Here is a 27,533-nt window from a genome sequence, read left to right on the forward strand (position 1 = left end):
TTCCCTCTCCCCGAAGGGGCTTCGGGAAATGACATAAAAGCGTGATTTGCATTATGAAGCCTTGTATCTGCCTTGATGTTTTCCTTGTCTGCTCCAACTACCGTTGCTTCCTAACATCAAAACGCGCCGAGGTTTGCTCCAGCCAGGGGAGAAGCTGAACTGCTCCTAATGGGAGCCTGGCGCGATGGTGGGGGGGACCTTTCCCACCGCGGAGGAGACGAGGACTCGCGGCATCGGAGCACGAGATGCTCTTTGACCTCCTCGGTACGGCGAGGCTGCGGGAGGCGCGGGGCAGCCCTCTCCTCCGACCGCCCGGCACTCCTCAAAGCCTGATTAAAGCCCTTCTGGCAGTCAGCTGGCTAACGTGCGGGAAGGGGCCAGTCTGTCCTGTCAGCGGGACAGAGGCTTGGAAGTGATTCCTAATCGTCTTTGTGAAGAGAGTGCGTGTCAGTAAATGGTAGCTAGTGAGTCGTTTCGGGGCGAGGGACCCGGATGGGAGGGCAAAGCGGAGGCAGGGTGCGGGGAGGCAGGGAGAGGGCAGGCATCCCAAAAAAGAAGGTCCTCTTTTGGGGAGAGTAACAACCACAGTGGCACTTTTGATAAAAAGAGCTGAAACTCTGTGATTTAAAAAACATGGATTATTCATTTTTAATGGATACCAGATATTTTAATATTACTAATCGCAGCAAATGGGGGGAAAATAATCTCTCTAAATTCCTGGCGAGTAGGTTGGCGCCTTCATTTCTTCAGACTTCACGAGCCTGGAGAGCCCCAATGTGCTCTCACTTGAGAAGGTCCCCGACAGCGAAGGGACGAGGAGGCTGCTCACACGGCGCAGATGTGGATGAGCTAACTCCTCTCACGCTGACATTTTGAGCCAAGAATATTTCAACGTTAGCATCTCCTAATGCAGTTTCATCTTGCTGGCTATAAAGCTTGTCCCAGTGCAAAAGAAACCTCTGCGATTTTCATGTAACTATGAGAAAAGAGCCATAGCCGTTTTTGTGTAACAGGATTTGTGTGGGCTGTTGGTAAGGGCACACTGCTGATAAATAAGGTTCAGTTGTAAATATTCTCTAGTGACATGGGAATTTATCCACCTATTGAAGTTTACAACTGAGCTACCAAGGAAACATGTTCTTTAGCTCCACTGTGTATGCAGCCCATGGTGCATTTATCAAACGCCCTGTCAGTTCAGGGAAGGCACGGTTCAGGTAATATAGTATTTATGAAACTGATAATACCACCTCAGAAAGTTCTCATAGAGTACGGTTTTTAAAGCTGCCTTAGGAAAACTTTGGACAAAGGGAAACCAGAGGAATATAATTTCAGTTTTATAGTGCAGGGCTCTGCGCTGTGGTCACATGCAGTGAGGAAGACACACAGAAAGAGGCACTTCCTAGGCACCGCACTTATCATAAAGCATACAGTAAAAGCAGTGTAAGCAAATCAAACGCTACCTTTTGCAGAAGTGTCAGGGTTTAAATAGGAGGTTTGGATCCTCTCCTTCATCAGAAATAAGAATAAGAATTAAGGCTGCCTTCTCATCATTCACCCATCTCAATTTACAAGCCTCCCTGCTACCATCACTGTTAGGCAGGCAGGCTCTTAGCATGGGCACTTTTTCATCCCATTTCCATATCAGGTGGTCTTCATCATCATTTGTCTTCTACTGCCTCTCCCATACTCCCTGGAAACCCTGGAAGTGGCTCTGCTTGCTCCCCTGTAAAACCATCCCTGTTTCACCCTTCAAACCTTGCAATACTCTGACACCCTCAGAGACTCCTCAGCTCCTCAGCAAATGCAGGTTTCCATATGAAGGAATGATCCCAGCATGGTCCTTGAGCAATCCTGTGTGGCCTCAGAAAGATAAATAAAAAAATTCCTTCATTTTAGAATTTTTCTGGGTTGTTTTGTTTGGGTGCTGGATCCTGTGAGCTGAGGCTGCCAAAGTGGCTTTTGTTGTTTCAGCCGCTGATTTTCTTGATTCTCGGTGATTGAAATGATGGGAGAAGCTTTTGCGCAACCTTTAAGTTAACGTTTGCATGAAGGGAGGGAGGAAGAGAGGAGAAAGATTTTCCTGGTGTGCATTTATTTATGTTAAAAAAAAAAAAGAAGTCTCTTCTCCACCCGTAGCAATCCCGGCAAGATTTGCCGGAGTGGGGCTCCCTCTGTTGAGCTCCGGGAGCTTCGCCAGATGGTAAATACAGCTGCACGCTCCATTTTGGGGGCAATTTAATCTCCAGGCCCTTCCTTACCCCTCGCCCCTCCCTGCGATCCACCTGAGAGAGAAAAAAATTGCCATGGAAAAGTCCCGGCAAAGCAGGGTCTGGGAGTGGGACCTCCGAGCTGTGACCTGCCTGGGGTCTGCCAGGAGGAAACCCAGCTCCGATGAGTTGTAGCAGAACTGGACCATAAAGTCCTTTCTGGGGCGGAGGTGGGAGAGGGTTTCTGCTAGGGAAACGCTTGAGTCACAAGGCAAGGAGCCAAGAAGAAAGATGTGGAAAGGCTGGAAAGCAAACCAAAGGTATCGGGCTGGGGGGCAGAGTTACAAAGGCACCACTGGAAAATGTAAGCTGTCCCGTGCGTTGTCAGCTTCCATCGGGAAAGATCAAGTGAAGCAGTTACAGCAGAGATTCACGCTACGGGCTTCCATGCAATACTTTTTAGTATTTTCCCCAAAATGGGTTTTTTTTTGGCCGTGACCTACAGCGTAAAGAATTGTGTAAAATTCCAGGGCTATAAATGCTACCATTGTGGAGGTGAAGGAGCCTGAAAAAACATAAGATTCTCAAAATTGCGCAGCGGGCTGACTTTTAACTCATTTCTTTTACCAAAAAATGAGCGAGGGCTGGGTTCTGGCAGGCGGCTGGGAAAACCAGGTCGTGGTCCTGACCAAAGCAGTGTCGTCTGGGGAGTAATCAGTGAGAGATTTCATGTTTATTTAAAGGATTTAAGACACACTTTGAATGGAGAACACAAGGCAACGTTAAATATATAACTGCCATAGTGCCCTGAATATAAGGTTTTGTTTTGTGTTTCTCCGTAGCCTCGAGGGAGCTCCTGTTTGGTTTATAGCGTGTCTCTCTATTCGTGGGTCTGGCAGGCTAAATGTAGCAGACTTCACCTACTTTCCTCCTTGAACTGCTCAAGTGAGCACATTGCAACCACTTAGGTTGCAGCAGCAGATGGTTTTTTCTGTTATTTGTTTTCTTCTGTGTTAACCCACCGCCAGCCTCTGAAGCCCGCACTCAGGACGCGCTCGGTGGCCCTTGCCTTTGCAAGGCAGTCAGTGGAGGCATATTTAGTCTGGTGGTTTCTCGTGAAGCCACATTGCATACTTGGGTGAGAAGTCAACCGTATCCTGGGCTGCATCAAAAGCAGCGTGGCCAGCAGGTCGAGGGAGGTGATTCTGTCCCTCTGCTCTGCTCTGGTGAGACCCCACCTGCAGTGCTGCGTCCAGCTCTGGGGCCTCAGCACAGGAAAGACATGGACCTGTTGGAGCGGGTCCAGAGGAGGGCCACGAAAATGATCAGGGGGGTGGAACACTTCTGCTGTGAAGAAAAGCTGAGAGAGCTGGGGTTATTCAGCCTGGAGAAGTCTTCGGGGAGACCTTATTGTGGCCTTTCAGTACTTAAAGGGGGCTTATAAGAAAGATGGGGACAAACTTTTTAGCAGGGCCTGTTGTGACAGGACAAGGGGGGAATGGTTTTAAACTAAAAGAGGGTAGATTTAGACTAGGTATAAGGAAGAAATTTTTTATGATGAGGGTGGTGAAACACTGGCACAGGTTGCCCAGAGGGGCGGTAGATGCCCCATCCCTGGAAGCATTCAAGGTCAGGCTGGACAGGGCTCTGAGCAACCTGATCTAGTGGAAGATGTCCCTGCCCATGGCAGGGGGGTTGGACTAGATGACCTTTAAAGGTCCCTTCCAACCCAAACCATTCTGTGATTCTATGATTCTGTGATTCTAAGTCCTCTCAGCTATTAGTTGGGACATTTCAATCAGCTTCTGCTCTGAAATGTCTGTGTGCAGCAGCCAGTCCTTTTACGGGGACGTCTGCACAGGATTATAAGGGTAAAATTTAGTGACTGTTTTCTGCCTGAAAGGACAGATTCTCAGAGCATACCTAGGCTTTGTAAAGGCTGTGGCCAGCACATGAGAGATCACTAAGTATTTTCCTTGGTAGAGGCTGCCAGCCATTCAGCTTTGTTTCAGAGTTTACTTGTAAGGTAAAACTCTGTTGTGTGTAGGAATTTTCTATACATCCACGCCTCTTCATCAAGATTAACTGGATTAAAGTGGTTTAACTGAAACCAGAATTTGACCTACAATGCCAGCAGTGTGTTGACAGTATCACTTATTAAAGAGCACAGAGTCTGGAAGGTTTCGGGTTTTGCAGAACATGAGGGACTTTGTGCTGACACAGTTAAACAGCTGGCTGCTCTTACCCACCGATTCTCTGGGCAGCGATAGCTGCGATTTCACTGCTAGAAATCCAACCTGACCCTGAAAATCACGCGTTGTTCAATAGCAGTGCATGCAGTTTGAGAATACTTTGCTTTAAACAACATGTTACTAGGAAAAAGAGATCTTTGAATGTGTAAATATTGATGGATACTGAGTGACGGGCTGAAGCAGTGTGAGATGTGCAGAAGGTGTGAAGCTATTTTAGCTGCGATTACGAAATCGGATGAGCTCAACATCGGACGTTCTTGCATTCAAGTTTTTAAACTTCCTAAGAGAAACGGTGTTGCCCTGTAAAACTGAGCTCTTACTCTGCTAAAGCGGAGGATCCCAAACATACCTATGTGGCAAGCTGTGCAGCAGAAAGCCTGCTGTTTCTTTCTCAGTTGTGCTGCAGGCATCGACTGCATTTGCCAAGGGAAAGTTTAAAACATTTTTTAATCTTGGAGTGTACAAAGAGGGACCTTATAAGGTAAAATGGAAGTTGGGCCTGTGTGCCATATAAACTACAAAATAACCTTGGGAGATGCAGTTCTCTTTAAAGAGCCATGTATTCCATTCACCCATTGCTGAAGAAGATTTAAAACATCCTTCACTGTTCTGGAGTGATGAACGTCGTTGTTCCTTGTTCTTTGGGGAGTAACGCCGATGTGCTAGAATGAAGCTGTACCTGCTCGCATTCCTTTGGTCTCGTTCTGCTGAGCGTTTCCCGTGGTATCTTCATGCTAACTGCAAAAGACACTTCTGGAAATGGCAGATAGGCTCCTAAGCTGTTTGGGCACTTCCTCTCCGTGTATAAAGATCACCTCTTGGGAACGCCTGTAGTGTTCCCAAGACCTCCTAGCACCTCAAAACAGTTTCAGAGAAGCATTTCTCCTCCTACTCCAGGTAGGAGCTGTGCATAGCTCAAGTGCATACTGCCGGCATGTGTCCTCCAAGGACTGCAGCCCTCCGCAGCACCATCAGCCAGGACCAGGGCCTAACCGTTATGTCCAAGTCCTTAGTTAAATAAAACAGTGGAGCTTTAGTTAAGAAGTATTATTTTTATTGTGATTAATTACTACTTATATGGTACTATAAGTAAGCGTGACACTTTCCAGGGTATGTAAAAGATTATGTTCAGTTTTCATTCTTCATGGTGCCGTTTCTATTGTCGGCTTAACTACTTTTATTCTCAAAGTTGATTTTAAAGAGGTCGTACCTGCAAACTGTGATTTTTCAGGCTCTTACTGATGGTTCACACAGAGCTGACTAATAGTGTGTTGCTGGTTTTTGTCTTTGCTTCTTTGTGCAAAATTAGATTCTCTTTGATTAATTTTCCTATTATTAGCTTTCTGTGAAAGCAAATGCTGCAGTGTCACTGTTGTGATCTGTCAAGCCAGATGACCCGGGGGCAATAGTTCTTCTGAATGGCTGTATGTAAGACAAACCATCTTACATGGAAGACAAACCACTTTTTAAGAGTTTTTGCTGTGAGATGTAATGATGATTTATGATCTGTCATCCTGAAAGTTCCTCTTGAGGACAGAAGCCACTACAAACTCTGCAGATCACAGATCTTCTGGTGGTATATGTTTGTTACACCTGCACTGCCTAAAGTCTGCCCCAGCCCCTTGTTTCTTCAGCTCACTGCTTGTACAAGTGCTCTCTCTTGCTTCCTAGGGCTGACTAAGAAGAGAGGTGTTTTAAGCACCGCTATTGATTTAAGTGAAATGTGTTGCTCTTGAAAGATGTTAAACCGAGAGCGACTGTAGCGGGTTGGAGGGCGAGGAGCAAGGGGGGAGTGCACAGCCCCTGCTGCCCTTCAGGCCGTGGCCCTTGCCAAGCCTGGCAGACAAAGCTGTCATTGCCACCGCCACCGAGTTGCTCCTTGGGCTTACCACTGACTACTCTGAACGCCAGACTGCCTTCCACTTTTCCATCCCAAAGGGATCCAAGCAGGCGTTTCACGTTCATGGTTTAACTCGCTCCCCGCTGATTTGAATGGGTGCCAAGATCGGGGTGCTAGTAACGGGAAGCACCCCGTCTCCTCCTCAGCAGTCCTGCTGATGGATGCTCCGCCACACAACCCCTGTCCTCGCCAGCGCAGCTGCTGTGATTGCTGCAAAGCTGTTATGGATGGGAGGAGAACATGCTGAAGTGCCGCCCAGCCTGCTCATTGGAAGGCGTAAATGCAGTCCCATGCGTTGCCACCGAATCTTTGCTTGCGTAGACTGGGAGATTTGTGTGATGCTACAAAGTAATGAGGCAAAAAATTAACAGTATGTGTTTTAATTATTATTTATGCTCTATAGTAATGGTTTGTGTTTAATTATAGTTTACCACTGAGATGTGCATACTTTTCATTACTTTTTCCTTTCTGTGTCTTTTCCTCTTTATTGACTTTTGATTTGCTTTGGATGTTTACATGTGGTGGTACTTCATGAAGGAGATAAATGTGTATTCATTCATTCAGAGGAGCAAACTCTGCAGATATGTATTTGGAGGGTGGGGGATATGGAGGTGTTGGAGAAATTTGAAGAACTGCAACAAGCAGCATGCCAATGTGTTTTGCTAAAATGGCTTAAGTAAAAGTCTAAAAAAATAAATTACTCTCCCTAGTAGTGCTCTTATCAGGCTGTTCCGGCAGCGTGTTCCGAGGCTGTTTGGCTTCTTCCATTCCTGCTTCACCTCTAGCTCTGACTATGAGCAAGACCCATGAAGTGGAAGGAAGGAGGAGTTAAACACTGTTGGGAAAGCTTTTGTTCATCCCCTGAAAGAGGGGTCAGGTGAGGGTGCTGCCCAACGGGGCGGGCAGCATCACACCTGCCTCTCACGGGGAATCCCTGCGTGCAGGGAAAGCCCTTGCAGCAAAGAGGCTGAGGTTTCCCTTCTTTGCATGGCTTGAGCTGCACAAGGCAAGAGTGTGGGCAAGGGAAGTTACCCTTCAGCATTAATGTGGCTTTCACACGGCAGAAAAACAATCATCTCCTTTCTTCTGCTCTGCTGTTGCAGAGAGGAGTTGTAGCTAGAGCCTCAAGAGGTTTCTTGGGTTTCAGAAATCTGAACACAAACTTGGTTTGAGCGAAGGGTTGTGTCATAGCATTTCTGTCTGGGTTTAGTAGCGGGAGGCCTTGCCCCTGTGTATTTTATTCTTGAGTTCTTATATAATGCAATGTACTGATATCAAGGAACGGCCTCGGACTTTCCTCCTGTGTGTTTCTGAGCCAGCAAATCTGGCCAGCCTCTCTGATGATTTTGCACGTGCGGCTTTGATGCTGTCTTCGGTGTACACCCTCCCTAGTTGTACACAGGCAAAGAAACTGAAGGCACACTCATCTTAGGCATCCAGGCTCTGTTTGCTCTCTCAAGAAAAACTGATTGCATGGGGAAGCTTTTCTTTTCACTTCCCAGATAGTGTGAAGCAGGAAAAGCATGTTTTGTAGGCACCCGCACTGCACTTCGGGCAAGCATCAGACCTTTTTCGAAGTGGTGACCTCCTTCATTAAGTATCGCATGCAGAAGCTGGCAGGCTTCGACCCATGTTGGAGCTTGCGTTGCTTTCGACCATATTGGGAAAATGTCTCTTTTCCGTAACTTTTGAAAACCTAAAACATACTCTACCTGTACAGCTCACACTCTACAAAGCTTTCGACTGGGAGAATTTATTGCAAACAAGCATGTTTGGTTTTTTTCCCTCTCCTTTTGTTCTTCAGGATACATGATGAAAAATTCTCCAGCGTTGCCACTTAATTGCTTCATGGCTGTTGTTTGTCAATTTGCCAGCAGGTTTTTCCTTAACTGCTGCCATTTGACACTGCTGAAACACAAATGCAGAATGATTGAATTGCCAACATATCATTAAGTCTTCTGCAAGGGGAGGGTTTCAGCATATTAACGCTTCAGGCTTTTACGTCAGTATTGATTGCTGAAATAGAAAAGAAATCTTTGGCAGTATTCAGCATCGTGCCAACGCACATTTACTGGCAGGAAAAAGAAGCTGGCCGTTGCCGTTGACTGTGACTTCATCCCTTCCTTCCTTCCTTCCTTTCTTTCTTACATTCTTTATTTCTATACACGCCCACACAGAGTTTTGAAATTTAATACACATCATAGCCGAATTCCAGTTAACCTAACAATAAATCAACAGGGCAAATCAATTTCTTGATACAGTCAGATGCGGAGGCCATTTAATTTTGCGGCCGCCTGCATTATGCCTGACCAGATTTCATGGCAGCTGGGGAGGGGGGTGATGGCGGGCAGAGCAGGAACGCAGGTCAAGAGCTGACTTGGAGGGAGGTAGCGGGGTGGTGGTCTCCGCCGTGCTCCTCATGGGGCAGCCAGGCTGCTCCCGTGTCGGTCCCCGGATGCCGGGGAGGCCGCAGCGGAGCCGGGCACTGTGGGGAGAGGAGCAGCACTGGGTGCTGCTGGGGCCAGGCTGGGAAAGGGGAGTTTCCCTCCTGGGCCATAGTGTAGCAGGAGACCCCGAGATGGGAGCGCGGCTGGGAAGGGGCTTCGGCTAAGGAGCAGGGGAAGAAGAGGATGGTGGGGGGGAGCGCGGCGGGTCGGTGGTGTCCACCGGCTGTTGCTGCAGTGTTGCCCAGGCGCGGGAGCGGCAGAGGAGGGGTAAGGAGGGGTTGGCTCTGCTAAAGGTGTAAGCGCTCCTGTAGTTGCTGGAGGAACATCTCTATGTGCTTATCACTGCCCTCCACCAAAACCGTTGCCTGCCTCTGCTTTTCTTTAGTCTGATCCCTTATATGACACTTTGCAGGCTGTTTTAGATTAGAAGATTTTGTAAGAGGGACCACCTGGGCATGCTGAAGATGACGATGTCTGAAAGGCCATTGCATGGAAGAAAGAGCTGAGGGGAAATAGGACAGGGGATGGGACAGAGATTTTGAACAGAAAATGGGAAGGGCATGCTCCCTGGCAGGGCTTGGGGGGATTTGCCCGTGCGTCAGAGGTCAGTCCTGGCAGATACCCTTCCCTTTGAATTGGGGGAGTCCAGTGAAGAAAAGGAGGATGATTAGGCCAGAATTGCACTGCACAAAGATTTGGCAAAGAGGGAAATAATCATAGGATCACAGGAAGATTTCTAAGAATCACCTAACGGTTGGTGGGGAGTGATATTACAACTAGCAAACAGCAGCAGGGATCATTTTTCATCTATTTCTGAAATATGCTTAATGCTCCCTCCTTTCAGATGTAGTTAAAAGGAGCTTTCTGAATCTGAATTGCTTCTCACTTATGGATTAACCAAAAATAGGAACAATAATGGGAAACTTCCCAAGATCTGCTTCTTAGGCACCAGGATTCATTAATATAATCTGACCACTGAAAGTCCACTGAAAGCTGGACCTTTTGGCCGGAAAATATAAGCAAGGAAGCTTCAAGAGTTTATTTGGGGTTTTTTTTGGTAATTGTGGTATTGAATTTCTCTCTTTGGTTGATTGGAGCAGACACTTAGAGCTTTAGAATGGGAAAAGCAGCTTTATTTGAAAAGGGTTAGAGGACTCCGCTATTTCTTTACCTCTGCCTGGGCCACAGTAAATGCAAGCTTTTCCTGGGATGCTTAAATCAAAATGGGTACTTCTGGCCTTACGGAAAGGCTGGGAAATTTCTCAATTACAGCAATTTTTCAGTAGGAGGGTGTGTTTTCTACTAAATGACATGTTCATTTTAAAAAATGTCTCCACAGATTTTTTAGTTGAAAAGCTGTAGCTGATAATTGAAACATTTTATTTTGGAAGCACCTTCCCACTGGCAGTTGTAGTTTAATTACCTTATGCGCAGATCTTCTCTCTGTAGGACAGTCCCCAGATGACATGGTCCATAACTAAGTCCATGAAAGAGAATAGGAATGCAAGCACCTAAACTGCAAATTCCCTGGGGTGCCACATTAGCGTCTCCAAATAAAACAATGCCAGATTTCAAATTAAAATTTTTGTCTTGCAGTTTGTTTGTTTTGCTTAAAAGTCTGCATTTTCATCAGGTTAAGGTATAAACAAGCACCTGAATCATCTTCTAGCCAGCTCAATTAGTAATAAAAGCCCAGCATGTGTTTCGTAAGAATTTCATTGATGATGTGTGAGATTGAATAAAACCCAGTTTCTTTTTCTGTAGCTCTGGGGACTGTTCACTTTTAACACTGTAAATTGAGGCTTGGGAAGAGAAAGGGGTTGAAAAGTAAAGAAAGTGATCTGACCTTGAATTGCTACAAAGATCTTGGGAATAGGAAGGCCCTGTCTAGGCTAAGTGATACGGAGGAGGATGCTTGCCAGGCGTGTGCCTGGATCAGCAGTGGTTCAGTGCACACCTGGCAGAAGTCTTACTCGGTGTTTGATAAATTGTCTTCTCCCAGCATGAGCTAAAGTAATGAATCTTTAATTTCTAAATTACTACAAGGCTCCTTAGTCTTTCAGCTTAATATTTTTTTTCTAGTTTCAAATAGGTAATGCAATCTGTGCCTTACCTAAGGAGTCTGATGGTTTCGTAGGCTTAATCTTTAAAATGCTGGGGAGGGGGGCAAAGCTGTGGTGTCAAGGGAGATAACCATCCTGGCAGAGAGAAAAATATCAGTAGGATGCTGCCACTGATTTGGCAGAGACTGTTTGATGTATGCTTTGTTAGCTGGCTGTTCTTTTCTGGTTTTATGCTTTATTTGTTACGTTTGAAGGTGCTTCCAAAATACTGGTCTTTAACTGGGTACCTTCATTCAGATACAGCAAAATCCAAAAGAATACAGAGAAAAAAGAGGAACTGTAAATTGGTAATGAGAAAACCAAGAGCTGGGGACACATCTGAATGAAATTAAATCCCCGTCCAGACAACACGGATAGTGCTCTGTAGAGCTGTTGCCTGTTTGACTGCCTCCTGCACTGTGTGGCGTAGGCAAGAAGATCTGTTGCACATGCTTTCCAAGACCTGCACAGCTACTAAAGCCCTTCCTAATAAAATGAGTAAGTTAACGCCTGTGTGTGAAGTTGCACTCGGAAACTTACTTTTTGAACAGCGTGGTATCTGCCTGCCGCAGCGACCATCTGGCGCCCAGCGGCAGCCGGAGGAGGCTGCGCTGGCAGGCAGCTTCTCCTCCTTCTGCTGAAAGATGCAGGTGTAAGAGCACAAAACCTGCCCTACCGGAGCGGGTCCATTTAATGCGCCCCTCGGGATCGAAAAATGCCTCTGCGTGTTGCTTTAACAAATACCATAAAAAGTCATCCCAGCATCTCATTTTCTGGCGGGGGTGGGGAAATGGAGTGTTTCTGTTGGGCCACTCCACCTTCTCCCTGCGGAAAGCATCCGAGTGCTATTCTTATGCACAGGAATATCATCCAGAAGTACAGGCGTAAGAAACATCTGGGGGAATACCAGGGTATTTTATTAAACATACCTTTACTTTTTCATTGGCCCTATAGGACACCTCATTGACAGCCGGTGTACAGAGCAGGGAACAGACTACTCGTAGGAATATATATATGCAACAGAAAACCGAGTCATTTTTATAAACACGTATCTGAAAAAAAGACTCTTATGAAAGGCTGACTTCAGGGGGGTCATCCTTTAACATCCCCTGTGATATGTGCTGCTACATATTTGCGCTGAGGCTTGCAAGCTAGCTCTTAGCTCAAGCTAAATGAAATAAAAAATGGCATAGGATAATACAGCGATGCACCTTTTCTCCCCCAGCATGGGTTAAAGAGCTATTATAGGGCCAAACCCTATAGGCAGCTGCGTCCAACACACTCCCAGCTCTGTGTGATTCAGCAAGGAGGGGAGCGAGTATCCAGGGAGGGCAAGGGCAAGGGCTGCATAAAACCATACTTCCACCAAAAAATCGTCCGAGCAGTCACAGCCTGTGTGAGACAATCTTGCCCTGGGCCAAAGTGAACTCTGGGAAGAATTTTTCACAATCAAGTAGTTCCTGTCAAATAGGTTTCTCTTTTCTGTCACACCAAACTAATCACTCTTTAGGCTTTTTTTCTCTTGTGCTGTGATTTTTTTAAAGTTTGTTTCTTTCTTTTAATAAGAGTGAAAGCCTCAGCTGTTTTTAGTTCTAAAACAAAGATTTGAGACATTCTGCCTATTCTGCTTTTCCGCAGGGACATTAATTCATAAGCAACAAAGAATATTATAACTGTTTACAGTAGCCCTCAGTGAGCAGCATGAGACTTGGGGATTTTGAAAGAATTAAGAGTATTTGGTTACAGAATCAAAAGCTAAACTAAAAGCTTCAAACTCAAAAATGTTTGGAGTTGCTCAAACAAACACAATGAAAAATTTTCAACTTGCCAACTTTTAGAACCATGTGAATCTTCAAGCTTGTTTTGGTTTTTTATCTTCTAAGCCTCAGAAACCAAAGCAACCCTGAAGATCAAAATGTCTGATATTTTACCTACAGACATGTCAAGTTTTACTTGTTTAAACACATAGTCCTGCTTACATAGGATATTTTGCAAATTGACAGATGCTGCTTGATGGTGTAAGAGCTACCGCGGGTTTCAGCTGAGCTTCAGGAGAACTGCACTGCCTCCTCTGATGTAACACACTTACCTTCTCAGTCTTACCGTCACGCGCATCCTAGTTTTCCTGTAAGATCCAGGGTATAGCGTTATGTAGCCGTCACCTGCAGTCATTGGGGTAATTTGGTCACAGATCATGAGTTTGCTTCTAGCTGAAAGTGACTTTAAAAAGGAAATTGGTTCTGGCTTGGGTTTACTTAAAAGTGTTGCATATTTTGTTTCCCCAGAGTGTTTCTCAGCTTCCCTATGGCAAAGCCCTCTACACATATGAGGGAAAAGAGCCCGGCGACCTCAAGTTTAACAAGGGGGACATCATCATACTGCGGCGGAAGGTGGACGAGAACTGGTACCACGGGGAGCTCAATGGGAACCATGGCTTCTTCCCCGCCAGCTACATCCAGTGTATCAAGCCCCTCCCGCAAGCTCCACCTCAGGGCAAAGCACTTTACGACTTTGAAATAAAGGATAAAGATCAAGACAAGGATTGCCTGACCTTCACCAAGGTAAGGGAATAGTTTCTTTTAAAAAAAAAAAAAGTTTAGAAAGCTGCTTCTGTAGGGACCGATGGGACGCGTAGGGTGCTGGCAGCCAAGCCTGCAGCACGGTGGTGCTGGGACCGGTAGGACATCTGCCTAGCCTCCTCGGGCAACTCTGCTCAGGGACCCCCTGCACTCTCTTTGTTTCTTTCAACTGGTTTCTTGTATGAGAAAATTAAAGCCCTTGAGCGCAGGCAGCCTAGGGGGTTCAGGCTGACGGGGCTGAATTTCCTTTATTAAGTGGGGCATCGCCTCATGTAATGTGCTGAAGGACATTGACTTCTCCCAACTTGTAAATCCTCCTCCCTGCAGAGGCAGAGTCTCCTCGGTGGCCCTGCAATGTCCCGCACACCAGCCGTGCTGCAGGACCGGGTGGGCGTAAAGCCTCCCCTCGGGGCAAGCCCCGTGTTCGCATCTTTGGGAAATTGCTCCTGTCCTGTCTAAAGGAGAAGCCAGTGAGATAGCTCGTGCCATGAACAGCAAGGTTGGTATAAAGCCAGTGAAACTCCACAAGCAGAACTGGCTGAAACTTTCTGAGAACATTTTTCTGTCTAAAAAGCATACATTTCATCTGCATTGAAATGTTCTGCGAGAACGACTCAATTTCAGAAAAAATCTAATAAAAATGCGTCTTTTAATGTTCCCGATTGAATCAGATGTTCCAGTGTTTTAAAATGCCATTCAGCTTCAAAATGTATATTGCATCATACCATATACCAATTAGCAGTTGAAATACACTATCATCATATAGCACAGTATTTCCTATTTTAAGAACATAAAGACATTAAGAAGCAAACATTTTTAAAAAGTCTTTGTTTTCTTAAAACCAAAATGTTTAATAAATTCCATTTGGAATGAGAGAAAACTGAGATATTGTAATTTCCTTTGGATTTAAAATGTCACGTTTTCCCTTTCTCCCCCACCTCCCCACCTGCTTTCTGTCTCTCCCTCCCCTCCCTAGCCATTTGTGTTGACCTTAGATGGGCTTCATGGATATCAAGAAACCCCCAGTAAAATAAAGCATATCCCCTAATGTTAATTTATGGCACTGAATGCCATTGAGAACCTGTTCATTGTCATCTTCTGTTTTATTTCAGCTGTCTGTGGTTGTTATAGTATCACATAAAGTAATAACAGTTATGCTGGAAATGAATATGAAATAGATGATAAAAATATCCTTCACCAGGATTTTACTGACCTCCTCTTTTGAGGCTACTTATTATAGCTGAATGAATTATTTGCAGCATATAATTTTCTTGCCGAATGTAACATCTTTGTCACTCGTGCAACGTTTTGCAGCAGAACGCAATTTCCTGGAATGTATGCTTTCTCATATTTATTTAACAAAAGATTTGTAAGCACTTCTGCTCTATAGCAAGTGAAGTGTTTGATTGCAAACACTGCAAACCCTGCTACTACCCAGCCTCCCCGGAGCTATGAATCTCTGCGAGAAAGTGGGCTGCTTAGTGAGAAGTAGCAGCTATGCACTTACAGAAAGTTAGCCAGGAGTTACCTTTGAGATCCTATCAGTAAATATATATTTGCTGCTGCATTGTTTTCCTCGCTACTTGCCCAGAGGTACAAAGGTGGCTTCTCTGAGAAGCAATGTTCCTCGTCCGCTTAAGGTATTCCTTGCTTGCTCAATCTAAGAAGCTTAATAGGTATGGCAGGCAGTGGTGGTCTTTTTTGTTAGAGCAGCTCCTTTCCTAGACCCTTTGTATTTGATATATTTGGTGCCACATATTAGTATACCTCCCTTACAATAACTGTCTTTGTATGCTGATAGTTCTCATTTTCTTGGCTGTCCAATGTCATTCTCACATGGAGCATTTCTTTCTGCTGTATAGCTCTACTCTCAGTCCCTCAATTTTCCTTTTTTTTCGCCCCTCATGTTACTGTCTGCATCCTTTTATCCCTGATGACTGTGTTTTCCCCAAGGGGATTTGGTTTCTCTTCTACCGCTATTTTCTTCTTTAGCTCCTTCCACTACACGCACTGTCACCTTGTAACTGGTTTTGTGTCTTGCCTATTGTTCTCCCTGACAGTGAGCAATCTATTTTTCATCTCGGGACTTTACTGTCATATTTTCATCAGTTTTCTCAATGCTAATTTTAGCTGTCACCTGTGCTGATGAAGGTTCCTGTTTAGCCCAGATTTTAGATCATCTGCTGATGCAGTCAGTTCCTCTGCACAGTCATGAGCACTGCGTTGCTGTCGATGTGATTTGTCACTCAGAGCAATATTCATCATTGGAATGTCTCAGTCTGCGTCTGAAGATGTTGGACCTGATCTCAATTTCATTTATGCTGTTGTTCTTTCCTCAGGTAGAGGGGTTGCATCAGCATACTGTTTATACACACTAGTATAACCTGTTTGTGTCCTGCAACTCATTTAACGCTACCAGACACTTGTAATTGGATTTTACTTATAAACATATAATAAAGAAGAGTTTTCCTCTGAAGAGAAACTACAGGAAGAGAACTCAAACACAGGGATCTTCTGTATCATTATGTTTTGTTGCTCTTTTGCTGGACTGTGCTTCTTCCCTGCCCCTTTGTTACAATGCAGTCAGAATATCTGTCAGTGCAGTAGAAGAAAACAAAGGAAGGATATTTGGGTTTTCCTCTCACTAGTTTTTTTCAAAATTAAAATGTCCTGTTGTTCCAGAGGTGGATTGCAAGGAAATGAAGTCTGCTTTACGCTGATCTTCATGAACAGTGCTGCAGAGGGCTTCTGCCATTTACCCATTTTCACCTCCTGTAGACACAACACTCTCCAGATAAAAGGCCAAAGATAAATCAAATATAATAATTTTGTATGTGTAACTATAAGGGACAGAGAAACCTTTGTCTTGAGTATCCAGTGCAACAAACAAAGCTCCAACCTGTCATTCTCTTACACCGTGCGGACCGCTCCCCCTAACTCCTCCTCCCACGGTAGCCGTATGTACAGGCATCGGGGCCCACCACTGCTCCCTCCTCTGCAGTGGCTACAAGAAGACGAAACATCCCAGATCTGCAACTTAACATATTTTTCCTCAGTGTTTGGGAGCAATCAGCCAAATCAGTCAGTTAGCAGTTGTTTTGCTCTCTGTAACGATGGGTTCCAGACTTGTGTCGGCTTTGCACCAGCTTAACTCCAGCAGCTTCAGAAGCGTTACTCCTGATGTTCACTGGCATGGTTGCAATCAGTGTGTGGCCTACAGAGTCTCATTGTATGCCCTTGGGATATACTCATTTAACTCAGCTTTCTGATATCTCCTTATGTGAGACCCCAATACAAGCCTGGGCTCCTGTTTTAAAAAATAACCCATCCTCCCTTGGGCTACACGCTCTCTAGTACAAGCCATGCACAAGAGGACTCTGCTCTCAGCTATAGCAGTGCAAATCTGGAGTAATTGCATTATTGTCTGTTTGTGTAGTTACTCCAGCATTAGACTGAGTCCAAATTCAGCCTACAGTTTTGTTTTGGTGTTGGACCACCCTTTGCATGCATGAGTTCACGAGGCCCTTTGAAGGCTGAGTCCCAGTGGTAGATGAGTTTCAAACCTGTCAGGGTAGCATCAACTGCTTCCCATGCTTTATTGCTCATCACATTTTTAATAACATCAACTATTTTCTTCATTTTCCAATACTTTCGTTCCCAGCCCACAGCGGTGTTTAACGAGTGTTGTGCCAATCTTGGAGCCATCACATCCAATACTGGTTCCTGGCTGCAGCGGATGCCCCCAGCCCTTAGCACTCAATTCCAGCGGCATTTGCTGTGCACGGAGAGACCGTCCCGGCGGTAGCCGGCGATTGGGATTCTCATACCAGCTGGCAAACGTCATCAGCAGGCGCCCCAAGCACCGCGTGGTGCCATCCTGCCATCGCTGAGACCTCCCCAGTGCTCTAGGTGGAGTCATTATCTCTGCAGAATAGCAGGCGCATCTGCTTTGTATTGCTTCGTTAATGGCCGTTAATGACTAAAGTGAAAATCAGGCTGTGAATCATGACTGTTCTTGGACACAATTTTGTGCTGTTTTCTCAGCAAAAGGGTTAATTTCTCCGTCAATCAGATTGCTTTTTAAGTTATTATCTTTGACGTCCTTTCTGATGATGGTTATACATTGGAACTGCAGGTCCCACGTGCCTGTCACAAGGCTGCCCGGCCCTGATGAATAGAGAGAGACTTGAGCAAGTAGGAGAGAGCACATAATTAGAGACTTTAGCAACAGGCATAAAAAGAGCATGAGGTATCTTTGTCAAACTACACTGGATACCACTGGCTTTTGAAATGAGATTTGAGGCTTGGATTCCTTTATGCTGCCTGGAAATCAATTTAGTACATGTGAAATAGAGAAGTTCAGAAAGTTGAAGTGGTATGCCAAGAGATCTGTGGCTCTTTACTATTCATGATCCTTTTGGGAACCTTTCTAGGAATTTATAAGTAGCACAGCTATCCAACTAATTTAAGGTACTAAAATAGTTCATGTTGAAGCTTTCACCAGCCCAGTGTATAGAATGATGTCCTGGGCTGCAAATTCAAATAAACTTTCTATTAACAAGGAATTTCAAAAGACGTTTCAGGATTTGCTGTAATTCCTGGAGATTTTCAACACGCTTCTGAAAACTAATTCTGTAATGGAAAGCATTCTCAAGGATTTGCACTTTGCTCTCCCGAAAAGATACACATTTTGAATGTCAGCATATCTCGGGATGTGCAGCTATCTGATTTTCTCATATATGACCACATTTGGCAGCCAGACTTGGCAGAGCCAAACTAAGATCGGTGTGTGGAAATGCTTCCAGATTTCATAGGTCTGTAGAAAGTAAAGTTAAGAAGGGATCTTCAAAGGTCACTTGTTCCCTGCTGCATCCTTGAGCAGGATCAACTCAGGATAAACCTTTCCTGCCAGGTGCCTGTCCAGCCTGTTCCAGGGTTGGAGATTGCACGGTGCCTCTAACAAAATCTAGTCAAGAGCTTCTGGGGTGTTACAGTTTAAAAGTTTTTTCTTAATTTCTTATCTTATGTGTGTATATATATACAAATATAGTTACACATATGTATGCACATACACACGTAAGATTATATAGGGATACATAAACATATAGTGAAAGTGTAGACCCATCACGCTTTGGGTTTTTAAAAAGTCTTTTAAGAAAATAGCTGAACAAACATAGAAAGCAGGAACACTCATAGCAGGTTCTGGAAGCAATGCAGTCTTTTATTTTCCTCATTTACCCCCTTTACCTAGATTCCAAATTTATGATAATCGGTCTTTTGTAAGAGCATGTGGAAACTTTGCAGAGACTTATTACTGTCAGCTCTTTACACAGATCAAAAATGGTCCGTGCAGACAGGGCTTTGGAAGGGAATGCTATCTGTTTCTTCAGGAAATTAAATGCACAAATTCTTTTCGCATCCTTCCAGCTGTAATAAATAGCTGAAGGACTCAGTCTGTGGCTGTTTCTCTGAGCTTTCCCCTAATGGATCATTCAGATGAATAATTCAAAGGAAACATTTAAACTATTTCAAAGCGCACGTGTTCAAAATGCATATGTTCAAAAACTGCAAAGTACATCGCATCACATCACATCACATCACTGTTCTGATCATTTTCTATCAACTTAAATCCACGGTCTGAACATCCTGCATCAGGAATTTGTGGGGTTTTTTTCAATGTGAGAAGTATCTGCAAAAAACCAACTCCCCTCACCTGACCGGTTAACATGGATAGCTTGCTACATGGAGAGTGGTAGACCATATGTAGCTCTTATTTTCCTAGAGTGAGTGATGAAAATAAAGTGAGAGCGGCAGGGAACTCTGTCTCAGCTTTCTGGAGGAAGATGTTTTCTTCTTTTTTACAAATTTCTGCACAGGAACAGAGGAAGATTGGATGCCATGAGAGAATGAGTGGCATTTCAGCAAACTGCACCTCACAGCTTCTCTCAGCCCACTCCTCTCCTCTGGCTGTAGGAGATCTGAGCACGCAGGCCATGCCCTGGAGAGAGGGCTGCCTTCCGCAGCCTTTGTAGCCAGCGGTGCTGGCTCAAAGCCGGGTTTAGTACGACAACCCCAGCAGACAGACGTGGTAGCAGAAATCCATTGACAAGCTGGGAAAACTCAGGGTTTGGTTCTAGTCACCTAGACCTAGACCTCCTGGCATGTTCTAGGTTTTAACTCTATCAAGAGAAACTTGGAGCAGTATGAATCTTATTTGCACTTTGCTTGATCACCTGTTTTATAATCACAAAAAAGTTCATCATCAGCTGAAATTTTTGTAAGATCCCTTAGATTAAATATAATATTAAAATGCCATTGGTTTTAGAAAATGAACTTGTATCTAAACTGAAGCGATCCAACAGTTGGATGCAACTTGGTTTATATTATGTTATCCTTGGCTTTTTACCTGCTTGGCACTTTTACCTTCTAATATTTATTTCAAAAAGGAAGACAGACATTCAGTGCATCAGCAGTGGTTGCTGAGCACCTCATGCTATACCTTATGCTGGAAGTGTCCAGGACTTCCCGTGCTCTACTGGTGCTTCCCTTTGACTTGTCTTCTGGAGCAGCCAGGCGCCACAATGGGCTCTCGGATACACAGGGACAGGTTCATGCGAGAGAGTTTTCGCCTTTGGGTTGGAGGTGACCTCCCGGGTCAAATGTTCTCCCTGTCCCTGCGATGAAGGAGTTACCTATTCCCACCCGCTGTGCCCAGGCCTTTGGAGCTGCTGGCAGCCGGCATGGGCTGCACCCCTCTGCAGGGTGCTTCAGTGCACTTTGGAGGGATACCTGGGGTGGGATGCTGGGCCAGGGATGCTGCTGGCCCAGGATTCAGGGAACATTTTTGCCTGGCTTATGGCCTCCTCTGTGTACTCTCTCCCTAAGCTGTCAGGTGGGCAATTAAAAACTGGCATCTTTCTACTGAAAAAATCTGATTATGTATTTTGTGTACCTCTGTTTTTAGGATGAAATTTTGACGGTCATCAGGAGGGTAGATGACAACTGGGCAGAAGGAATGCTGGGTGACAAGATTGGCATTTTCCCTATCCTCTATGTTGAGGTAAGTTCGTAACAGGTGGTGGTGAGTGCTGGTCTTGATGTCTCATGGGTTTTCTTGTGTCTATAAGGGCAGGAATACCTTGAAAATTCTTAAATGAGAAGGACAAATTATACCAGAATAATTGAAAAGGGAATTTTTTGGTTGCTGTCCCCAAAGACACTGTGAGGATACACTCGATTCAATTTAAAGTGGCCAGCAAAATGTATGCCCTGAACTACTGTTGAAGGCTTCCCGTGTAGCATTTCTGGTGTAATCTCCACAATACGTAGGGAAAATAGGGGAGGATGATTGCAGTCAGGGATCTTGCACACTCCAGAGGAGGTGCTGCTTGCAGGTGAGGAGCAGCGGTGCAGGCTCAGCCATGCCCTGAAAGCACAGGCCTTCGGAGAGGTGCTGCGGGTGTCCCCTGCCCCAGCAGGAGCTCGGGCAGCTCCACCCATGTGCCCAAGATCCCTCATTCCCTGTGCAATGGACCCATCCTTGTCCTGAGCACTTTCCTGCGGTCATTTCCACGGGAGGCTTATTTCAGAGTAAACACTGAGACTTCACATCCTCCAAGCAGACCCGTTGTGCCACCTCTTCCCACTGCTGCGCCCTCCTGCTGGTGCCTGTCCAGCTGGACGCCGCTCGGGAGAAGAGCTGCAGCAAGCAATGGTGGCCTGTGGTGGCCCCACTGGAGATGCTCTGTTCTCCGAGTGCCAGGAAATGCCTTCGGGAAGTTTTCCTCCTTCACGGGTGAACCAGGGGTGCAAGGAACGGATGGGCACCACACATGTATGTATTTTTTCGAGGTGCTGCCACTGTGCACCCGGTACTGGGACCCGGTCTCGCCCTGACTCTGCTCCCAGGCGTGGGCTGGTGCTGCTCTCCGGAGGGAAGCGTCTCTTGTGCCCACAGCGGAGCCCGCCCTACTGTGTGTGGCTCTGATGCCTGCCTCGGAAATTACTTCTCCAGATTTCTTAGTTAATGATTTGAGACAAAATAGAGATAATTAGTGCCTGACTACCTAATTATTAGCTCTGACAATGACCAATTTGGAATAAACCATCATTAATATACATTGCGTTCCCACAGTTGACAAGAACAATAATACTAAAACCAGAATGTGTAGGAGCCATTATTGGGAAACCAGCTGCCTCGCATAAGTTAATGACTAGTTTTCCTCTATTCTGAACACGTAAGACATTTTCAGTTTGTTGTGATTAAATGAGAAAGCTGTGTTTCTCCTAGATTTCATCTTTTTTCCCTTCTCTTTCTTGTCCCGGGGGAGTGCGATGTTACTGTCCTGAACTTTGCTGCAGAAAGAGTGAATTGGGGACCTCTGCGCAGCCAGCCACCGCTGTGCCCCACCACCTTTCCCCAGCTGTAGTTTCACCTGCCGGCTGTAAGAGCTTGCACTGCCTACGCACTGTACAGCATCCTGATCCATCTCCCGCCCCTGAGTATCTGTTCTCCTTAATTACTGCTCTCATAGGGCAAAGGGCTCGAAGTCTCAGAGGAACAGCCCGTTGGGAACACGTGCAATGTTGTCTCACTGAAGTTCTCCAAGCGCTAGCACGTCCTGGGTGGCCACGGAGGAGCAAGAGGTAGCGCTGTGCAGAGTCAGAACAGCAATGCTGGAAGTTTTTAAACAGATGAAGACAGCCAGGCAGCCAGCACCAGGGGAGAAGGCGGCACATAGGAATGTGTGTGTGCATATACATTCAGACACAGACACACATGTATATAAAATAAATACAACTATATACACTTATGCGTATAGTTGTATATATATGCACACACATGTTTTATCTGTATAAATTTGAAATCTGGAGGCTTGAATGGCCTTTTCAAATGAGATAGTTGGGCATAATACTTGTGCCGTGGTTTGTAAAGCCAAAGGGAAATGATCCTCCAGACAGAAACGTCAACCACCTATTTCATCCGCGTCCTGGTGGCTGGAGGCCTTGTTCTGAATATGAGATGAGCTTATGCAACTATTGGAGTTATACAATTATGTCGCTGTTGCCAGCTTCAGATGTTACTTTACATTAAAAATTAAGAGGAATCAGCAGGCCAAATCCCAAAGAAGTTTTGAAAACCTCAATGCCAATGTTTATAAAATAAATCCATTAAACAAGTAGTACTTGAATCTAAAAACGCTCCTTGAGTCTGTCCAAGTCCATTAAGTGGTTTTCAAAATCTTGGCAAAATGTGCAGAATAAGCAAAGCTTAACTCTACGGTAGCCTTCACTTGTGTGAGCCGATGGCTGAAGTGCGTGGGATTTCACGTGGCATCTGAAGCTGTGCACTCTGGATGGAGCGAATTCCAGCCCGGAGCCCATCTCTAAGGGCAGGCTCTCATGTCCCCAGCTGCTCCCACGGCCCAAGCAAGAGCTCTTACGCTTGCTACAGCAGCCAGAGCTTTAGAAAACAAGCTGCTCACTTCAAGGATCTTAGAGCTGAGCATCCCAGAGCTACAAACAGGGGATATAATCCTTGTTGTGGCCTCCCTTCGGTGAGACTTCGTCCTGGCAATGTTCTGCCATACCCCTCACACGGGTGCTTGCAAGGAAGGCTTTTGCAAGTACTCTGTTACAAAGCGTTGCATGCATAAGCCGCAGCAGGGTGGGAAGGAGGGGTGTACCGCAGCCCCGCTGGGCGGGCAGCAGGTTCCTCATGAGGACCCCACTGGCCTGCCAGCACTTGGGCCCATGTAAAAGCCTGCGGTGTCTCCCTAGGCTCCTTCATCTCCTTTCCACCCTGTGTTTACTAAATTTGAGAATGGTCCATTTCTGTAAAGGATTCTGTGCCTGGGAGGGCAACTTTTAGAGAGAGACTGTGGTGTCACAAAGCAGTGGCACAAAAAACTAGCTGGAGACATCAAAATATATCTGCTCCCTGCAGTGTTTTAGAAGGTCTGTATCTCAGCAGTACGTGTGGTTGTCCGTATAGCCATATAAGTGTAACGTGGCATGGATTTTATGCTTTATTCCCTACAAGTGTCCAGCAAGGGTGCTTGCATGCCTGCTGTGCCTGACAGCTCTCTGCGGAGAGGCTTTTTTCTGCGTCTGTAGCGTCGTCTCTGTCCCAACCTCAGAGAACCGGCAATCATATAAGGAATAAATATTTGCAGCTCACAATGGTGACTTTTACAGAATGAGTCATACACAATATGTTCTGTCAGGGAGAGTTTGCACTTTTTTTTCTTATTTTGTTGCTGTCCTTCGTCTCCAGTAGAAGTCATTTGGGCTGAAAATTTATGTTTTAATTTGTCTACAGAAAAACACAACATAATCAAATTGATTCTCAAGGTGCCTTCTGTCCTGAAATAAACATCTTATTAATAATCCGTATGGTTTGAAGTCATATTCTTGCTGGGAGGAGTTTTGGACCTGCAAGGAATTCAAAGTCCTAACTAAATTTATTTGATTTTACTGTCTTCAAGCTAGCTTCATAATTCTTAATAACTGCTGTTATTATCTCAGTTTGGAAGTTTTAAGTGTTGTGCTGCTATGTGTAAAATTGAGAATAATGAAGAATAAAGTGTGTCCTAATAGATTTAAGTGTCTGGGAATTAAATTTGAGGGCAATGGTGTGCCGAGTATTTGAAGGGACACATCCTGCTCAGATGGGCAGGAACTGGAAATTCAAAAAGCTGAGCTGTTAGACCAAAGTTTCTGACTGCAGCCCCCAGTGCAAAGAAGTATTGACCGAGATCAAGAAGCCTTACGAGTCAGTGGTAGAGCAAGGCAATTATGTTGAGCGCTGCTGTGACTGTAATACCAGCAAATTACAATTGATGAAGTACCAGCCCATTGTTATAATGTTTTATGGCAGCAAGGGCACCGAAAGCTGTGATTAAGTAACGTTAGGAGTTTTTAAATTCTTTTTACAGAGCAGTGAAGCAGGGTAATGGGGATCTTCTTCTGTTCTTCACAGTCAAAAAGAGAAAAAGGTGGAAAGGAGGTCTAGGAGAAAGACGGAGAAGGAGGAGGAGAGAGCTGATGGTTTCAGTGTCCTGCAGCACAGATCCACAAGACTCCCCAGAGACCCAGGGGAAAAGAATTCTTGCAAGTCAGTGTTTAAAAAGAGTTCAGCCAGAACAAAACAAACAAAAAAAATAAAATCCAAAGCCAAACACATTTCTTAAAGAAAACAATGATTTTTCATTCCAAAATTAGCTTTGCAGAGCAGAGCACCACATTATCGATTTGGTGCTGTACTACTGGATCTACCAATCATCCTAAAACAGCTGAACCCATACAGGGGAACCTGCGCACATTTACCAGGATCCCAGCTGTGGTCATTGAATAGTGTCAAGGAGACCCTTCTACCCAGCTGAATTTGCCCTTAACTGTAGAACTGTGTGCTTTGCTGAGGGTAACCTTTAGTCAGCCTGCAGGTGAATGCAAATGGTTGAGAGCTTAGTGCGTCTGTGTGTCTGTGCGTCTGTGCGTCTGTGTGTCAGTTAATCTGATGACTTGGCTGGTTGCAGGAGGAGATGCAGGGAACCACTCTGAAGAGAGCAAAGTCTTTCTCATAGCCCAGCCTATAGACCTGCTTGACTTTGGGATTCTTCAGCATTTTCCTGGCGATGTGGCCCCCGGTCTGGCATTCAGTCTGGATGGCAGATTTTGTATTTTTTTGTCTCTATATGCAGATTCCCATCTTAGCCATTTCCAAATATCCTGGTATCCCCAGTGGCAGTCATCACAGTTATATTCTTGAAAACTCAGATGTATGCATGTGTGTATTTCTAGCTCTAATAGATGTTTTGACCATTTTCAGCAACATCAACAAATAATTGTTGCCCTGTCCACTTCTTGTCTATGTTTTCTCTCTCCTCAATCTGTTTGGTTCCTCACTTCAGCTGCAGGACAGATGGGTCCCTAAGGGACTCTCATAATGAATTCAACCTTGATGCCTGACCCATTATTTATATACGTGTGGTCTCTGTGGCAGCGTACTCTGCACCTTTCGGAGTATCCTTTATGAAATCCTTCCAAAAAAAAGGAGCATTAGACAGGCATTAGATAGTAACATTTGTTTGGTGCCCTTTCCAAAAAGAACATACAATCTCTGTTTTTAAGGACTGTCAAAACAGTTCATTTTAACCTTGCTAGTATCATTTAATGCTAATAAAAATGGAGGCTTTTGAAAGGTGGGTAGAAGGAAACTAATGTAGATGGTTTTAGAAAAGCTGACTTACTAAATCTCAAAGGAGCAAATTCATCCCAGTGGTAAGTAGGTGTAACACTAATGAGTTAAGAATTATACCCATTAACATCAGAATTGATTTTTTTCTGTTCTCTCTCCTTTTGTGTGTCAGATGAAAATGGAATAAGAACCTTGTAAAGCTGACAATAATGTAAGTTCTAAGAGGTGTTCAGCTAATTTCTGTTGAAAAGCTTTATTGATAGGCATTTTCAAATTTTGTAATTACATTGTTTTAAGACTTTCATTCCTGCACCTTCATAGTTTCTAAAAAGTTGGTCCTACTTGTTTTCCTCTTGTAGAATATGGTAGAATATTCCAAGATACTTTTTGGTATCAGATTTCTACATGAATAGAGCACAAAATGCAGTTCCCATGTTTCACATTCAAATTAAAACATGCAGAGGTTGTTTTGTAGGCTGCAAGAGGGACCTCAGTAAGAATCTATACACCTACTACTACTTTCACATGAATCCACGAATAAAACTTTCTGATTTAAAGTATTGTCACACACATACAAAGTAAAATAATTTAAAGAACTTTGAATAACTATGATGCCCGTCAGGAAAACTAAGGTTATTAGCACTCAGAAGGGAGAAGAAGATTAAACATACAATATATAAGAGTATGTAATAATATATATATAATGTATATACATATTGTTTTTAATCTCTGGCCCATCTTTTCTGCTAACAGCTCAATTTCTTCTTTTCCCTTTTGCTTACATAAATAAAGAACCTTTTGCTCTTTGTTTTAATTTCCTACGTGAAATGTAAATTAGCATGACTTTGGGGGAAAAAAAAAATTTTTTTCACTTTTGAGTAATCTCTTTTAAATTTTCTGTTAATTTCTAGCATCCTTCATGAGATGATCATTCATGCAGATTCTGTAAGACTTTCCTCCATCTTCAGGATACAAAATTGAGCTGCGTTGCCACCTTTTGACTTAAATGCCAAGTTTCCCCTATGTTAGATTAGCCAAGCTCCTCAGCTCCGTAGACCTTTTCTAATCACTCACTCCCCTCGGGCTGTGTCTAGACAAGTCAATGCAGGATTGCTTTCTGGTTTCTGCATCGGGGAGCACGTTCCTCCAAAGATCATCTTGGGTGGGTGCCACAGAGGGGAAGCCTGCATACAGGGGTAGGTAGGAGTGCTGTCACGTTTGAGTCATCCTCCAGCCCAGACAGTCATGAGACCTGTGGTGAGCTGCGGTGAGAGCCAGCATGTAAATTTAGAGATAGCCATAGGTTGTGAAAATTTGCCTTTTGGCAATTGACAGTTTTAGTTACAGGTCTTCTCTTGCTTGTCCTCCTGCCTACTTTCACACGAATGAACTCATAATTAAGTTATTCAGATTTATATGTTATGACCAATCTTTCTATTAATCAAAACCACATCTAAACTGTTATCACCTCTTATTGTTTCAGGGACTGTTGAACGGGAAATTGGCCAGCTGTCATATTCAGGAATATCTTCCCCGCGCGCCCTCCATTATGAGTAACATCTGAATTTCCTAGATTTTATTTGTAAAAATAACTCTCTAGGGTTATTTATAGAAGCTTTCCAGTCCAGCCAACTTAAGCACACAACCTTGGCAAATAAGCCCATTTCATGGGTCTTTCAAAAGCATATATATAATTTTCCTATCTGTATGGGGCATTTTTGAAGCGCTGCCTCCTGGGTGCCAAAAATTGAAGTGCAGGTTAGGTACCTAAGTAAGGTGGACTGACTTTTGCTCTTGATCTGATAAGACGACTTTGATCTCTAGCCACAGTCCACTCAAGGACTTCC

At 44.6% G+C, this 27,533-nt stretch overlaps 1 protein-coding gene across 1 annotated transcript in view; it reads left to right on the forward strand.

Annotated features, from left to right (window-relative positions):
- SH3RF3 (SH3 domain containing ring finger 3) overlaps positions 1-27,533 on the forward strand; it is a 252,470-nt gene that overhangs the window by 146,236 nt on the left and 78,701 nt on the right. Inside the window, exons 2-3 of the mRNA XM_075136349.1 lie at positions 13,194-13,469; positions 20,452-20,547. Of these exons, the coding sequence (XP_074992450.1) occupies positions 13,194-13,469; positions 20,452-20,547 (372 nt within the window). The remainder of the gene's footprint in view (positions 1-13,193; positions 13,470-20,451; positions 20,548-27,533) is intronic.

This window comes from Calonectris borealis, chromosome 1, assembly GCF_964195595.1.
Source record: "Calonectris borealis chromosome 1, bCalBor7.hap1.2, whole genome shotgun sequence".
Taxonomy (NCBI): domain Eukaryota; kingdom Metazoa; phylum Chordata; class Aves; order Procellariiformes; family Procellariidae; genus Calonectris; species Calonectris borealis.